This window comes from Cuculus canorus, chromosome 3, assembly GCF_017976375.1.
Source record: "Cuculus canorus isolate bCucCan1 chromosome 3, bCucCan1.pri, whole genome shotgun sequence".
Taxonomy (NCBI): Eukaryota; Metazoa; Chordata; class Aves; order Cuculiformes; family Cuculidae; genus Cuculus; species Cuculus canorus.
The window spans coordinates 62,204,809-62,220,904 of record NC_071403.1 but is presented as its reverse complement, the minus strand read 5'-3'; the positions used below and the strand labels follow the sequence as shown (position 1 = coordinate 62,220,904).

Sequence of the window (16,096 nt, the reverse complement as noted above, 5' to 3'; positions counted from 1 at the left end):
AATTCCCATTTAAACTGATACTACTAGAGTTTGCTGTCATAGCAAGCATGCTAATTAATTTTTGCCCATGCATGGCTAAGACATAAGCTTTACAGTTGTAGGATAATGTGGCATTGCAGGCCAGAATAAAATTACAAGTCTAAATAACGCCCAAAAGCACAGCAACAATGCACTTGACAAGAAAAAGGAAGTAATTTAATTCTTCTAGATGAGCTATTAGTTTTTATAGCCATTACGTTACTAGCAGCATGAACTTTGGCTGACGTACAGAGAGCACAGCTGGGTGAGTCGTACAGTCCTTATATGCCAGACACTGGAACAGGTTTTAAATATAAACTGGTACACCCAGTGGTGGCTGCACCTGAAGTTAATGTACACTCACGGGCAGGGGTGGGGCTTTCCTAGTGAGGTGCTCTCATCTCACCTATTGCCATTGCTACCCCTACTTGGGGCAGATGGTTTATGAGTCACTTCTTAATCTTTCCTCACTGCCTGCTGAAGTGGTCAAGCAAGGCACTGGTGAGTGCTTAGGGACAGTCAGTAAATACTGCAAGTCACATTATCAAATAGGGAAGATAGATTTAGAAGGTTGAATAAATTGACCAGTCTCAAAAAATCAGGCATAGAGATACTTAGAGTCCAAACTCTATGTGCTACTCTGGATACTTGCACATATATACCACATGTTCAAAACTATGAGACCTCTGAGATTAGCACAAAATGGGTTTGAAGAGCTTTGAGCCTTCCAGAAAAGTGGGTTTCTCACTTTTTAAGGTAAAGGTTTCACTTTTCTCTTTTCTGACAGCTTGAGCTTTTAAAAGGGAGGTAGCTCCAATGCCAGGCAGTGCCCTGAGCCACATTTGGCCCTGGAGAGTTTCAGCAGTAATGCTGACTTACGCTTCAGGCTTATGGGTCTGAATATTTAGTGACATTAATACAGAAAAAACTGTTATGACAACAAGTATAACTTGCTTCAGAGAGAGAGACAGGGACCTTCCACACTCAGGAAATGCCAGTTCCCCAATTCATGGTACTTACAGTGCAAGTGAACTAACAGAAAGCTACAGACATGTAGTGAAAAAGCATAATTCCATTGAAATTCATTTAGGATCACTTTTGGCAATGTCCTTCCTCCTCTTCTCCGGAAGCATTTTCTTCTTACTCCTAGCGACAGGCAATGAAGCCTGGTGAAAACTTTGTGGTCACTTAGCAGTCTGCCAGGATGATTTTGTTCTGATGTTGGCTGTCAGCCCGTGCACCTGCTCCCATCCACACTGTCCCTCCTCATTACCTAAATTTGTCATTTGACCCCAACTGCCACACGTGAGGTAGTCTCATTGCAGCTCAGACAATGGCTCTGACAAATCAGCATCACCAAAACTCTGCATCGCAGCACTCATAATCGGGGACAACGTGATGGTATTTGAAGATAATTGGGACATGAAAACCATGGGATAAAGCAAGTAGAATGGTAACTTAGGAAGTGACGAGACTAGCACTGTAGGCATTAAAAATTACACACCTCTAGTGCCTAACGTAAATTAGTGAGTAAATTAGTGAGCATATTAATTTGAAGAGTTAGTCACAGTAATTTCAAAAATTACTCTTTGTTTGAAAAGAGCAACATGAAGATACACACTTTTTTTGCTATCTAGGAGGTTCTTGTTACCTATTGTGATAATGGTTAATTACTATCTAGGAGGTTCTTGCTAGCTATTGTGATAATGGTTAATAGTGGAACTCTCCATAGAGAATAGAAACCCTCCTCTTTTGTACTGGTGTACATCTGGAATAACACCACTTCCAGCTATAACAAACTTCCTTTTGCTTCAGTAGAAGCAGAACCTGGAAGAATAAATAATAATGGAATAGCATTAGGGCAGTAAAGTTTCTGGCAACTTATAGTTCATCTCAGTGCATTTCTGACTACTATTTACAAAGCAAATGGTAACGTGGACTTGCAAGATTTAGCATCAGCAAACAAGTTCTGTGTATATTCCTATCCACCCAGATAGACATCAATATATTCCTATCCACCCAGAAGACAGCAGTGCATAAAAGGCCTTTCCCTGCATTTCTTCCCGTTTTCAAGAGACCATCCCATGTAGTCACAGTGTTAGTGCTACCCCACCTGGTTACTGCAAAGCACTTAACTTGAAACTGCTTTGTGGGAAAGCAAGAGGCAATCTTCATTTGTTCCTGCGCAGGATAGTCTTACTGAGCAAAATAGAGAACATGCACTTCAGTGTAGCACATCTTCCACACATCATATGTACACTGACTTCCTATACCTCCTAGATACTGCCACAGATCCAGAGCTGCACATTGGTGGGACCTAGGAGGATATTCTGGGGAACTGTTGCTACATGCTTTCCCTCTCCTTACCCAAGTTCACGTCTGCTCTTGCCAAAGCCAAAATACTGGGCTAGACAAACTGGGCTAGTGTAATCCACGACTGCTGCTCTTGTGTAATTATTCTGCCATAAATGCCCAAATAGGTAACTTTTGTAGTGCTGGCATTAAAACTGCAAACCACCCAAGTCTCTGAACCTACCTACTTAGGACACGCCTCATTCCAACCTTCAGCAAGTCTTATGTTCACCCACACCAGGTGTGATCGGTGACCCTTGGGAAGACGACATGTTCTCAAAGGGACATACGTGGCTGTTGCTCAGCTCCAAGATCTAACTCAAGTGGGTTCTTCCATTTTCTTTCCTCCAACACAACTGAATGGCCTGCCAGTTCTTTCCCTTGAAATAAAACTAAACCATACTTATATTTAAAGACTGAAAGATAAGGAGAAGAAGGCAAACGTCAGCTGTAACATGGGAATAAAGCTATTAATGGGATATATGCCTGGATCAGTTGAAGACAGGAGAGTGAGGATAGGACCCAGGCATTCTTTTTCTGTGTACAAGTCATATGCCCACATTTCTAACTCCCTCCTGCAACTTTTGTTTCAGCACCCATGCTCTTCATTTGGGTTTACACACACGCACTTCACAGTTTGCCCTCTGAGAAACATAAGCACTTTATACTAAGTTTCTTGCATGACAATCTTTCTCCTAATCTAGATTCCAGTTTTAACTATTCTGATCTGGTGTCTTAGCTTCACATGAAGATGCAAAAGCTGTAGGAAATGAAGGCCATTATTTTCATCAGTACTACTGATAAACTGCAATGATATTTTTTCAGATTTCCTCAAATATCGGACTAGCAAGGGTTTAAGGAGAAGATAAATGTTATACCACTATTCTTTTTTTTATTTGCTATAACCAGTCAGCATCTGAAACAAAACCAAACACACTTCAGAATGCTTTTTTCTTCTATAGGAATAACCACAATACCAAGCTACAATTACTATCACGTTTAGATAACGCATTCTGGCATTAATGGTTCCTCCTTGAGTTCAGAAAAACTAACTTAAGGATGCACAATCTTGAAAAATATACACAGAATTTTTGCACAGTACGTGCACACACATACCAGTAAAGAAAACACTCTCCACTTCATAGTGCAGGCAGGCAATAGCCACACGTTTTATTTGAGTTTAAAATAACAAATACTCACCTACATCACAGTATACTGCTTAGTTTATCGCTTCTGCTTTGAATTCTGTGCTTTCATTTCACGTGTCTACATTTTGCAATTGTGTACACGCTGCAAAATTAACTTTGTATATCATTTAGCATCTGTGCATATCCCTTAGAGCTTAATGTTACAGTGAATTTAAAAGAAATCTTGAATTATAAGGTACTGAAAACAAAATTCTACTGAAAAAAACCAGTATAAATGATTCTTGTAGTAGTACAGTACTCTTGATTTTATGTCAGTGTCATTTCAATGCCATAGTTTTTAATTATTCACTGTATAAAGAGAGGTCTAGGGAAAAAAATATCTAAAATGCCATTCCTAAGTCTGTTAAACTCTGCTGATTTATGATATATGTACAGTATATAAATATATTTATGTATATATGTACATATATATTGGTTAACATTCATTATAAATAGACCTGTGTTAACTTAAGCAGTATAAAAATAGCCACTTTCCTGGGAACATGCAAACACAGTATGCTCTCATCTAAACTATAAAACCCAAAACAACCAAAACCTTTAGCTCTGGTCTTCTATAAATATAAATTTTAATTGAAGACTTTCAGCTGATTTAACCTCAAACTAAGTGTTTCGAGTAAAGATATAAAATCTGTTTGATGCTAGTTATAATTAAGCTCAAATACAGCATATTTTGGGTTATTTACTTTCAAGTATTTTTCCCATGTGTGCTAAATCTAGACACACTGCATTTTTTTCTCTTACTGTAAAATACTACTCAGCTCTAAACACTAAAAGCCAAATTACAGGCAATCTGGCATGCTTGCACTGCAGGGAAAAGGCTCTCCTCTACATTATTCCTATGTGGGAAGCTGTCCTAATATGGCTATTTGTGCTCCAGATCTTTTATTCATTGCAAAGCATTATCAAGATTCCCATATTGTAGATTCTTAAGGCCAGAAGAGAGAGTACTACAACCACTTAAGTTTCATCTCTTTCACTCCAAGGTCCCTGCATTCAGCACAGTGACTGGTAGCTGGACTAAAATGCCTCTCCTGTTACAGCCAAAGAGGTTTCAGCTTCAGAAGTTGAGCAAGATCTTGACTTTTTAGTGACTTTTCCCAAGGGGAAAAAATTTCGGTTCCATCCGAACCAAATGTGACATTTTTCCTTTTTTCTTGCCATATGAAAAACTGAAAAATTGTTTTGCCCTGAAACATTCCCTTCTACTCCAAAGTGCTCTAAGCACTAGTTAGAAAAGCGTAAGAACAAAAAGAGGCTGTGTTCAAAGGTGACACCATTTCTGTTCCTCTGCTTAGCTATCAGCTCAGCAGAGAGCATACATGAAGTTGGACTGTGGAAGAAACACCAGTGAGTCCTTCTGCTGAACAGATTGCAACCATCTACTAGGAGCATGCCGCAAGCACATGATTGTGCTAATTGTGGCATATGCTGAATTCCAGTTCTCTCTTTCATTCCGCTCCACATAGCTAAACTCCCACTCCTACCCCTTCCTACTACTTACAGAGAACAAAGGACTGAAATGCAGCTGTCTCCCTTTCCTACATCCCCATCCCACCTAGCACTTTAAATTGGTCTTCCTACCTCTCAGAGTTTACAAAAGCATTTTATACAAACAGCATGGAAGACTCAAGGCACACTCTCTTCAGGACAACATTTTTCTTGTGATCGGGGGACCTTTTAAGGAAGTAGGAAGTAGTAAATGGCATGGGCAAAGGAAGGACCAGAGCTAAATTTTTTCATCCCTAGAATTATTATTTGTATCTGCAAGCTATTGGGCAACAGAGGGATTATCTAGATACTTCCCCCTCCAGCAGATCTATAGATATAGCTCTGGAAATGTTTTCAAGATTAAGATGTTTGGTGTGTTTGCATTACATCTGTGACTACACTTCTGACAATCAGAAGTGCACATCCCAAAATCTGCTATATCACCCAGCTGCAAGCTGGGGCATGCAACTAAATGAGTCGGATGAGAGTGAAGGCCTGCTCTCCTAAAAATGTTGGATGAAGCTTCTTATGCAAGCCCTTCTCCCTGAAAGTGGTATACCTAGTTCCTTTTCCCTCAAGCAAAATGGCCTAATGTTCCCAGCCACATCCTAATTATTTTCCCCTATTTCCAGGGTGGTTCCCGTATTTTTTCCAGAAGTCTTTTCTATGTTGGAAGTGACAAATCCTTGTTAAAGTAGCACAGTCTTCCAGCTTCTATATTTTCAGGAGAAAAAAAAAAAAAGGCTTTCTATTTCTTATGGTAAGTAGCATAAACGCACCAAAACATTGGTATGGATACCCCTGTATTAATTGTTTAGAGAGCTGTCATTGGAAGTTGGGGACTGGGAAGCCACAAAAGGCTCGTTTGCCTTCTGATCGTCCTTCATGGAGGCTGCTTGGTCTGAGATGGAAGAGAAGGAGAGTTGGTCATGTTCCATTATATTCACTTGGTCCTCTTCCTTGTCCTTCTTCACATAAAATAACTTCCTAAACTTTTTGAGTTCATGCAGCTCACAGAAAGTCTCGAGAACCACCAACATTGCAATAAGGCCCAGCAACAGATAACCTAGGAACAACAACAACAAAAAGTGTTTTAATTATTAGTCATTGAGGGTGGAACAGTTTTAACCCTTAGCTTTCCCCACCCCTGTCATCTCTCGCTAGTATGTTAATTTTCTTTACAACCTGGTTTCTGAGTTGGATTTAGGACTGGCAAATGCTTTTTTTACACCCTTTTTCATTCTACAATCAATAAGACCTCACATAATCAAAAAAGTAACACTAGTGGCTTTAATTTTGTTACAGCTGTACAAGAGAAAGTGTAAAGGCATTAAGTGAATACCAAATTTGCCATGTGCACCCCCCCCCACTTACAACCTTGATGATCAAGTGTTCTTCAACACCTTTTTCCCTTTGATATTCCTACATGGTACAAATAGTAGTAAAAATATGGCGGCTAATTGTGGTTATTTGTTGTTTGCACCAATTTAGCAGGACAAATCACTTATATTTATCACAAAAACTACTGAATTATTTTGCTTTAAAATGATAAGATATACAATACCCTGAAATGAGTGGAAAACCAAAACACCTAGAAATGCATATAAAAACAATGGAATAAAAATGAAAAATTACTGTAAAATTACTGCTAATATTTTAAAAGCCCGACAAAGCTGTTATACCGGATGAAACCTTGAAGATTATTTCATACACAAACTATCCAAACTTGGAAGCATTACTTAAATGGTATTACTGATGACTTTGGTGGTGTACTGACTCTGATTTTTAAACACAATGGACAGCTCTCACAGACTATGACTCTTGGAAATGGAGCTTTGTATGGTTATCAGCCCTTTGTAGTCTACCCCTCCCCCAACCACATCCACCCATAATTTGAGGGGAGGTGTTAAAATGAGCATTTCTTCATCCTCATGTTTCATTAGATCCCTGCTACTTTTCATTACAATTTAACAAGGAGCATGACTACTTGAATATTTTATCATTTCAATGAGTAAATCAAGCAGAAGCTAAGTGTATAATTATTAGTACAACACGCTCATCCAAAGGTTGAACATTAAATATGGTGAAAGATCAACACAAATTAATTATTACAAACTACATATGGTCACTGTTCTGTTACCTAAAGGCATAAATATTTCACCTCCAGTTACAGATTATTCACTGGAAATAACACTCTTCCTTCCAGGAGCACCATTAAATCATTACAATAGCAGGTACTGATCTAAATCAGCACTACAGCTAAAATTTATGAATTGCTTTTAAGCTTTATCTCATAACATCAAACGGGAACTATGCACTAATACAAGGAAGAAATGACAAAGCTATGCTAATTAAAAGGCATCTATAAATCTGCACTGAGAATTTTGTAATCATCTCTGAAACTCAGTTCAGCTGATCACCACATGATTTAGAACAGGACTTGTGTTCTCCTAAAAATTTTTGAAAAGCTCATAGCATTTGTTGAGGACTTCCTGATGTAGAACTCAAACAATTTTCTTGAATAAATTTTACAAGAGACACTTTATACATCCTGTTTGGTTCCTTGAATTGTTCATATGAAAGGAAAAGGAACAATTTAAAAGTTATAACCTTAAAAGCCAATGAAAAGAAATATTTAAGGTCATAACTTTGCCTAAAAGCTACTTTTGTCCTTTTAGTATTTCCTGCAATTTATTTTCTAAGCGTTCTGGAACTTGTTAAAGGGTATTGTGAGCCATAATGCTTTCTTCTGATTTTGAGTTTTCAGAGCAGCTAAAATTTTAATAAGGCCTTTACTATGTGTGACTTTCTGGATTCACTTCACCATTTAGCATCCCCAAGTCAGCTCTGCAGATCAGCAGGGTAATAATTAAAAGCTACTGTTGGCAAGATAAACATGATGGGTAGAAGGGAAACCTCCTGCAGTGACAACAGGCCTGGAAGAAGAATAAAGGGATCTGTTGGCTAGTTCAAGGCCCTGCTGCAAGGAATGAAAATTCAAGGACCAATCTTTCTTTAGGTAAGAGACCTGACAGGAAAGGTTGGTTTTGGCTGTCCAGATCTTTTAACTGGTATGTCTGATGACCCAGGACTGTATAGACTTAAGCCATATCAGAAACTGGAAGGCTTCAAAACTCTGTCACTGGAGAATACGTATGACCTCAGCATACATTCTTTCAGAATCCCAACACAAAGATAACTTCCTTACCTCTACTTTGATCTAACCACTGATCACTGTCCCTCTCTTCTGTGTCAAACATAATTAAACAATTTAACATTATTGGTCTTTCTTTGTTATCATCTCAGTCTACTTGTCTCTCTTTGACAGTTGGTATATCCCAGTACCAGCTTTAGCTACCTTCTGTACAACTGCAGCCAAAAACTTTGCTATTCTGCCTCATCTCCCATTGCTCCTTGATTCATCTCTGTCTACCTGTCATCTCACCTGACGAGATGACCTCAGGTTAGAAGGATCATCTTCCTGGCTCTGTGATGCACTGAAATCTTAGCCCAAGATGCTCATTACCCCTTTCGTAACAGTAATGTGAGCTTTTTTTTCTACTATCAATAAGCGAATAAGTAGCTATGGTTTAGCAAAATGGAATTCTAGTTTTAGCTTTTTCTTTCTTAACTAAGAAACTGACCTTATTTAAAAGTTTCCTCTTTTCACAGCTACTTGCAATGCAGTTTGCTAGCTGACAGCTCACAAAACAATCACCATCCACAGAAAAGAGAAGGAAAGTCTGATTTATTTTTTTTAATATATATAAAAAATGCTTTTTATTTAGCTAGTTATTTTGACACTCACATGTAATTCCAATTTTATACAGCTCTCGGAATTTTTGATTGTAGCCTTCTCCTGGCACATAGTCTCCGAGGCCAATGGTGCTCAGGGAAATGAAACAAAAGTAAAAAGATTCCAAAAAATTCCAGTCATCTTCCAGAACAGAAAAAATTGCTGCTGGGATTAAGAAGAAGCACGAGACAGTGATGAACCCAAGGACTATAGCATGGATGATTGCAACAATCTGCTTGGAAAAGCCCCAGCGAATGTGGAAATACAGTACAGGCCGCCTGGTGACATATACAATGATACGCTGTACCACTGCTGTCAGGAAAAGCAGTGTAAAGGGGATACCAATGACCGAGTAGATGATGCAGAAGGCCTTTCCTCCATCAGATAAAGGCACTGTGTGTCCATAACCTGCAACAAAACACAGGAGGCATAGGTTAAGCCAAATCTAGAAGCTCACACACCAGTTTGATATTAGCTGTATTACAAGAGTTAGAGATCTGCTTCCCTACTGCTAATTCTGAATTGTGCTGTTCTTGACAAATGCTGTTCAGAGGTCTGTTTTAAGGCGGCAAACAAAGCCTAAATACTAGCAATAAGAAATGCAATTGTATAAATGCTTATTTTCAAGAAGGAAGAAAAGCCTAGTCAGGAGTGGGAACCTATGCCAGGATATCTGTTTTATTCTGGGTTTTCCTGCTGATCTTTTTGCTTAGCTTCACAAAGTGATGTAATTTTTTACCTGCCTTGTCAAGTGGAATAATCTATACTTCATAAAAATGTTCCTAGACCTACTTGGTAGTAAAACATTCCAAGACCTTTTGTGAAAGTCATTTAAATTATACAGAAGTATTATAATCAGCATTCCACGCTATATACTTCAATGCTTCCGCAAGGTGTTTAGATGATAATCCAAGGATATATAAAAACAGAACAAATATTTTCACAGTAAAATTCCTCAAGATCTAACCATTGTGGCTGGATTTTTGCCTACTCATTTGCATACTACATGCATCAACAGTGATCTGTTTAGAGTGCAGGAATGTATCCATTGTTGTACAGGCTGATCAGAGCCAGAAATCTCAATTCCACAAATGGGTGCAATTACACTTGTACCCAACTCAAGCAGCTATGCTGTCAAAACACACTCTGCCAGACAGCATGGTTTTAAATGTAGATCATAGGCACAGAAAAGAACAGTAAATCCAGCACAAACCAGAAATGTTTTCTTCTGTTTGCCAACCCTCAAAAGAGAATTTTGCTTTCATTGATTTTCATTGCAGCAAGGAAGAGGAAATTTCTTGAAATCTAGTTGAGGTATCCTTTGCACTGATAAACCAAGCAAGTGCAGACAGGTCCTAGTAATCCTGCAGCCCCAGACCTGCCAGTTCATTCAGGTTATGTTAGTGCTATACAATGAGGCACTTTCCAAAGCTACTGCAACTAGTTCAGTGTGCACAAGGCTATGCTGCTTCAGATCTCCGAACTGGGCTCACTCTGCACTCGCCCAGCCTGCTCAGTGCAGCAATACAAGAGATTTTCCCTCTACATTAATGAATTTAACAGTAGAAGCACTGCTATTTTGGGTTTTCCAGTGGAGTAAGTAAAGAAAACGTTCTTCTTATTAGAGATGCATAGAGACACTTCCAGATCATGAAAGACAGGCAAAATGTCTTATCATTACAACGTACAAAGTATTAGAGAAGAAATGCATGAGGTGTAGTTTGTCTGTGTTAGCTAACCTGACAGGAAACTTCAGTAGTATTTAAATTTTAATCACATTATGAATAATTCACCCAAGCTCAGTCTTTTGATCCCCAGAAAATCATATTAATTAATGGCCTTTTTCCTTGCTCACCTTCTGTTTGCTTTATCTGTTTTGAGATAACAGAACCGGCACGGCACAGTGCATGTCAGATGCAGATGAGTCACATTTATGAAGTTGTAGAGGTTTCCTCACCTTATGTTCTACTCTGTCCCCAACAGCACTGGGCATTTGACTGGAATTTCTGAGTAAGACTGAGCTGACACTTTCTTGGCTCTGCCTATCAGAACTCCAGCATCTTGCCGCCCCTCAGAGGTATTAGTGAAGACACTAGTGCACAACTCATCACTTCCTATGTGAAACTATGACTGGTTTTGCCACATGCAGCACTTAACATTTTATCTACATTAATTTTCAGGCGCTATTTTATTACCCAGTTGCACTTCAGCTCTTCTATTATCCTTACTCCCTTAAATAAGAATTTTTTTTCACAGTAAGAATAGCCAGCCATTGGAACAATCTCCCCAGGGAAGTGGTGGGACACAGACTCAGCTGGACAGGGTGCTGGGCCATTTTGTCTATACTGTGCTTTTGCCAAGAAAGGTGGAAGCAGATGATCTTTGAGGTGCCTTCCAAGCTGGTATCCTATGATTCTACAAAATAATTTTGTGTCTTTAATAAACTTCATTACACTCCTCTTTTGGGTCATTTACAAATGTGTCGAACAGCACAAGCCCCAACACAGGCCTCCAAAGACACCCCTTGTGACATTGCCCTACTTCAAGTACTCATCATTTTCTCCTACTCTGTTTTCTGTCTTTCCCTATCTCACATCCATTTAATGACCAGTCCCACTAGCTTAGTTTTCCTGAAAACATTTTATGACAATCAACTCCAAGTTTGGAAGAGAAGAAAGATCTTGAGTAGATCAGAGGGTATCGAAAACCATGTAACACAAACATGAAAAATGCAACTGCAATGCTCCATCACCTTACAATGCCTTCACTAAACTGAACTAGAAGCATGTTATTTGGGTAAGATGCAGATCAGCCCTCGTCTGGAGTAGTCTACCTCATTCTGTATATTCACATTTAAAGAATTAATTCACACTGGAAGAAGAGCAAAGTTACTGAAACCACCAGAGGAAATAGACACTATTTTATGAGAGGAAGATAAAAGCAGTTGGCTTCTTCAGCACAGCTGAAAGGAGGCTGAAAAGTGATGCAGTATCTCCCTCTTAATGCATCAGTATACAAGTACTACCAAGGGCAAAGAAGTGCTTTAGATGAGGAATAATATTGCCGCACAAAGAAATGGCTTTGATGTAGCATGAATAAATTTAGTGCAGAAATTAGAAGAAGGTTTTTAAATTTCAAGAACAGTTTTGGAGCAGCTATTCACTTTCAGTACTGGTGAAAGAACCCAGCTATGTTTTAAATGGAGCCTGATGAAGCTTAGTAACTTTATGGATGGTGCAATATCACGAGGCTATACATGCCAAGCAGAAATTGAGTTCACAGACCTAGAAAGTCCCTTGCAAGCTCCAGCTTCCTAAATTTAACATACACTTGCACTGTACAATTTATTCAAGCTTTCATTAATTTGACCCCAAATATCTGTATCTGTACCATGTGTAAAAAAAAAAAAATAATCTCTAACATATTTCTTGGTTCATTATGCCCAGAGCAGGCTTACGGTGATTTAATTTCAGTCTCTGCACCGACCTAGGAAGCAATCACCTCATTTCTTGTTGAGGAGGTGTTCTGTTACATCTCCAATAATTGTCTTACAATTCTGAAGGACAGACATTGGACAGACATTGTCCTTCCAGGTGCTACATAATATGCACCCAGACTCAGAGGAAAGCACAGAATGAGAAAGACTGTACTAAAGGGAAGTTTTCAACAAGGTTATATTAAACTAGGTACTCAGACTAGTCTGCCTGGTTAACTCTTATAGAAATTTTCCTAATTCACAGCATTAGTTGAGATGCCTGAAGCAGATGCTACCTTCTAAGGCTCGCTTTGCCATTCTGGTGACGTTGTCACATCACTTAAGGGATAGCTGAGGGGACTGTGCATCTGCTCATCAGCTGCTGACAGTTACAAATATATAATACTAAAAAGCGTTGGCAGTTTCAGACGGAGAAGAGAATATATGCTCCACTCAGCTAGCAGCAGTAACAGGATGACATCTTCCAAAAGCAATGGATGAGTGCTCAATGTTTGCTTGCCACTCAGAGTCACTACATGGGAATAATTATATTGAAAAGCTTGAGCTAAAACAGTCACAATTTACGAGGCTATGGCAAGCAGTGAGGAAAGTGATACGTATTTTTCCCCAGTATGAAATTGCTTATGTGATTTTTCCATAACAACGCCTATAAATTTACTCAGTGCTGTACAAAAGTCATTAAAGAAACCCAAACACAGCTGTACATTGAAAGAAAGGAAATTACAGATTCAATGCAGGAGATACTCCATGTCTGCTTTCAAACACTTGCGCTCTATTGCCTCCCATCTCTGCTCCTGCACCTGCTTGTAGCTTCTTTGTACTGCAACCTCTCCAGGGAAATTCCCTCTATAAAGCGTCTGTAAAGTGCCTAGCACATGTTAGTTCCACACCATAGGTAATAAAATGTACGTCGATTTGTCTTTTTCAGTGGAAACTACTATGTTCAGAAGCATTAGAAGTGCAATCCTAAGATATTCTTTTTGTTATGAGAAAAGGATAATCATGAAGAATGCACTACTTATGAAGACATTTCTTTATTCTATCAAGGAGACTTGCTATGGATGACTAGAATTAAATTGCCCATGCAGCATATCTGATAACTGTATTACTGACTATGAAGACAGAGAAGACTTACAGAATTCTGCATTTTCATATCTATAATTCAAATATAAGATAACAATCACCTCTTTAAAAGCACTGACTTCTGAAAAATCAAAGCCTCAGATAACCTGCCTAAACGCTGAAGCCAGAGACTTCTGCGTGATACCAGAGACAAAAGGGTATTACTCACATAGTTCTTTCTACTGTCTGTTCATAGCTTAGACATACCATGCATTCAAAAAACCTTACAGAAAAACACATGTAAGATCAGCAGGATTTGCCAATTTAAACGAGAGCAACACTCCATCTAGCTCAGTGTCTTGAGACAGACCAGACTTGGTTGATCATACAAAGAGCAAAGTCCCACAAGATGTAGGCAGTTGGCTTTCAGTTCTGTTCACATATGGGAATTTCTTCCTTAAAAGTAATTTACTCTTTTACAATTTGAAGGACTTCTACTGTTATAAGTTTACATAAATATACAAAACGTCTTCATCTGTTCCGATGTAATTTTGAACGTCATCATAGTCTACAAAAGTCCTTATTTTTAAAAATCATTTTAAATGTTTAGAACTTTTTACATTGATCTTGGTGCTACATGTATAACAGAGTATATAACTGAGTTATACAGGTCTATTATGTGTTCAATAAAATATTTACTCTTCCATTCACCGTCTGTCAATTTAGTCTTTTGCTCTTATATTTTTCTAAAAAGAACTGGGCAAGACTTTTCTATACTTTTCAGCACTTTGTATCTCTCTTGTGCAAGTTCCTCTTCTAGTTATCTTCTCTTCTATTTCACCTCTGTCTAAATTGCTCCTGTTAGATCATGTGGTAAAGAAATATGCAGAATTGATCATTGTATTCCAGGCAACATATATTTTCTCCTTCCAATTTTATATACCATCAAACTTTGTTTTTCCAGAGTCTCTCGGTAGCTTACAACAATGTCCAACTCAGAATAGCCTCTGCATACGAGCATTTCACAGAACTCTTCCACTCTGTTTTAGCTTGGTGTTTGCTGGCACTGAGTATTTGTTCCTTTCATCCCTCTCAGATACTCCTTTGACCAGCCTAAGAAGTCATGTAGTATCTCTGCTGTCCCTCTTTGTAGTTCAGTCCCTCTTGTAACTCGTTAACTGGTCTTCTCTCTGTTGAGAAACAGTGGCCTTCTTACAGGTCCTTCAGGACCATGAATTGAGCATTTAGTGCCATATTGCTGAGATGTTGCAATTCTGTGTTGTGATAACCCAGCCTGGACTTCCATAGAGAAGTCCTCAGAGGCTTCCCTGAAGACCAGATGTTTGAATGTTATAAATGAGTCTGACACCAGTTGAGTCAAGCAACAGGCAAACAGAAGTACCACAGCTCTCAGGAAGTTTCCCCCAGACAGCTTCTCAAAGGCTGTGGTCACAAAGCCTGGAAGGTGTGCATGCAGGCTGCAGCACTGGCTCTCTATCACCCCTCTGTTACACTCTCAGAGTATCAACTGTCCATTATTTTTCTCATGGGCTGGTCCCATGAATGGGGACCACCATCCACGGCATTTAATCTCACTCTTTCCCCTTCATGACCTAAAGAGTCAATGGCTTTGTATCATCTGTTTTCTTCTGCCAAGTGCTCTTCCTCCTCTTTCCCACCACAGGTTTTGTCAAGCAACTGCTTCCTCAGGCCCCTCTAAGTCCCAGGTGACCCGTTGCAATACAACTAGCCCTATGTGGCATGAATGAGCTTCTCAAGGCAGGGAGGGAGTTGACTTCAGCACATCCAGTGTCCTCCCCAACACACCCACTCAGATTACAGGATCATTACACCCAACTCCAACGTGTTGACACAACACAACAAGCATGCCCAGCCCTCAGCTGGTTTGAGTCAGCGTCCCTGAAGAGAAGTCAGCCCTTTAAGTCAGCTCACAATCACAAAATGCCACAAGTGAATCATGTGCTATGTAGTAAAGTTACGCAAAAATCTTCCATTCATCCCAAGTGTAACATGACTCACTAGAATATGATGATGATCAAGATCAATGATAACATTTGTATAATTTCTACACTTTCCTTTTATAAAGCTTTGACATTTTCCACTGTGATTTAAAGTGAAATACATCCCTCTTCATAACTGGTCTATTGCCTTCTAAGATAGAAAGGAAATGTCAAGTGACTATAAGAGAGATCATAAGTAAGTCTCAAATATTTTTGCTGTTGCAAGGAAGAGCATAACAGCAAACAAAACGATCAGAAACCTTCCCTGTACCATTAAAACCAAGAACATTATGACTGAAGTAGCCAATTAGGAAGTTTGCGTGAAGTACAACATCTGACTGGGACATAAATTTGAAGGCAAAAAGTCATCTACCATACAGAACAAAAGAAATGAGGAAAAGAGGCATATCTACAGGTGCCAAAGCACCTGCTCAGAATCAAATTCTTTCAGAAGAAGTATTTGCTTTTTCTGCTTCTATGGGGCACTCACTGGGTAGGACCAGCTTTAAAGATGGCTGATAGGTATGTAACCAGCCTTTTAGCACACAATTGCACACAAACCTTTCTTCCCTGCAATACAGATAGAAAAAAAGAATGTAAAGGACTAAACAGGCACTGAAAATGGTCCATAGCTAAAAATATGCAAAATAGTAGC

At 39.0% G+C, this 16,096-nt stretch overlaps 1 protein-coding gene across 1 annotated transcript in view; it reads right to left on the bottom strand.

Moving 5' to 3' along the window:
• Nucleotides 1–3,578: 3,578 nt before the first annotated feature.
• KCNK1 (potassium two pore domain channel subfamily K member 1) overlaps nucleotides 3,579–16,096 on the bottom strand; it is a 33,470-nt gene continuing 20,952 nt past the window's right edge. The window contains exons 2-3 of the mRNA XM_009562157.2: nucleotides 8,875–9,270; nucleotides 3,579–6,132 (exon numbers count right to left, since the gene is read on the bottom strand). Of these exons, the coding sequence (XP_009560452.2) occupies nucleotides 5,873–6,132; nucleotides 8,875–9,270 (656 nt within the window). The 3' untranslated portion in view covers nucleotides 3,579–5,872. The remainder of the gene's footprint in view (nucleotides 6,133–8,874; nucleotides 9,271–16,096) is intronic.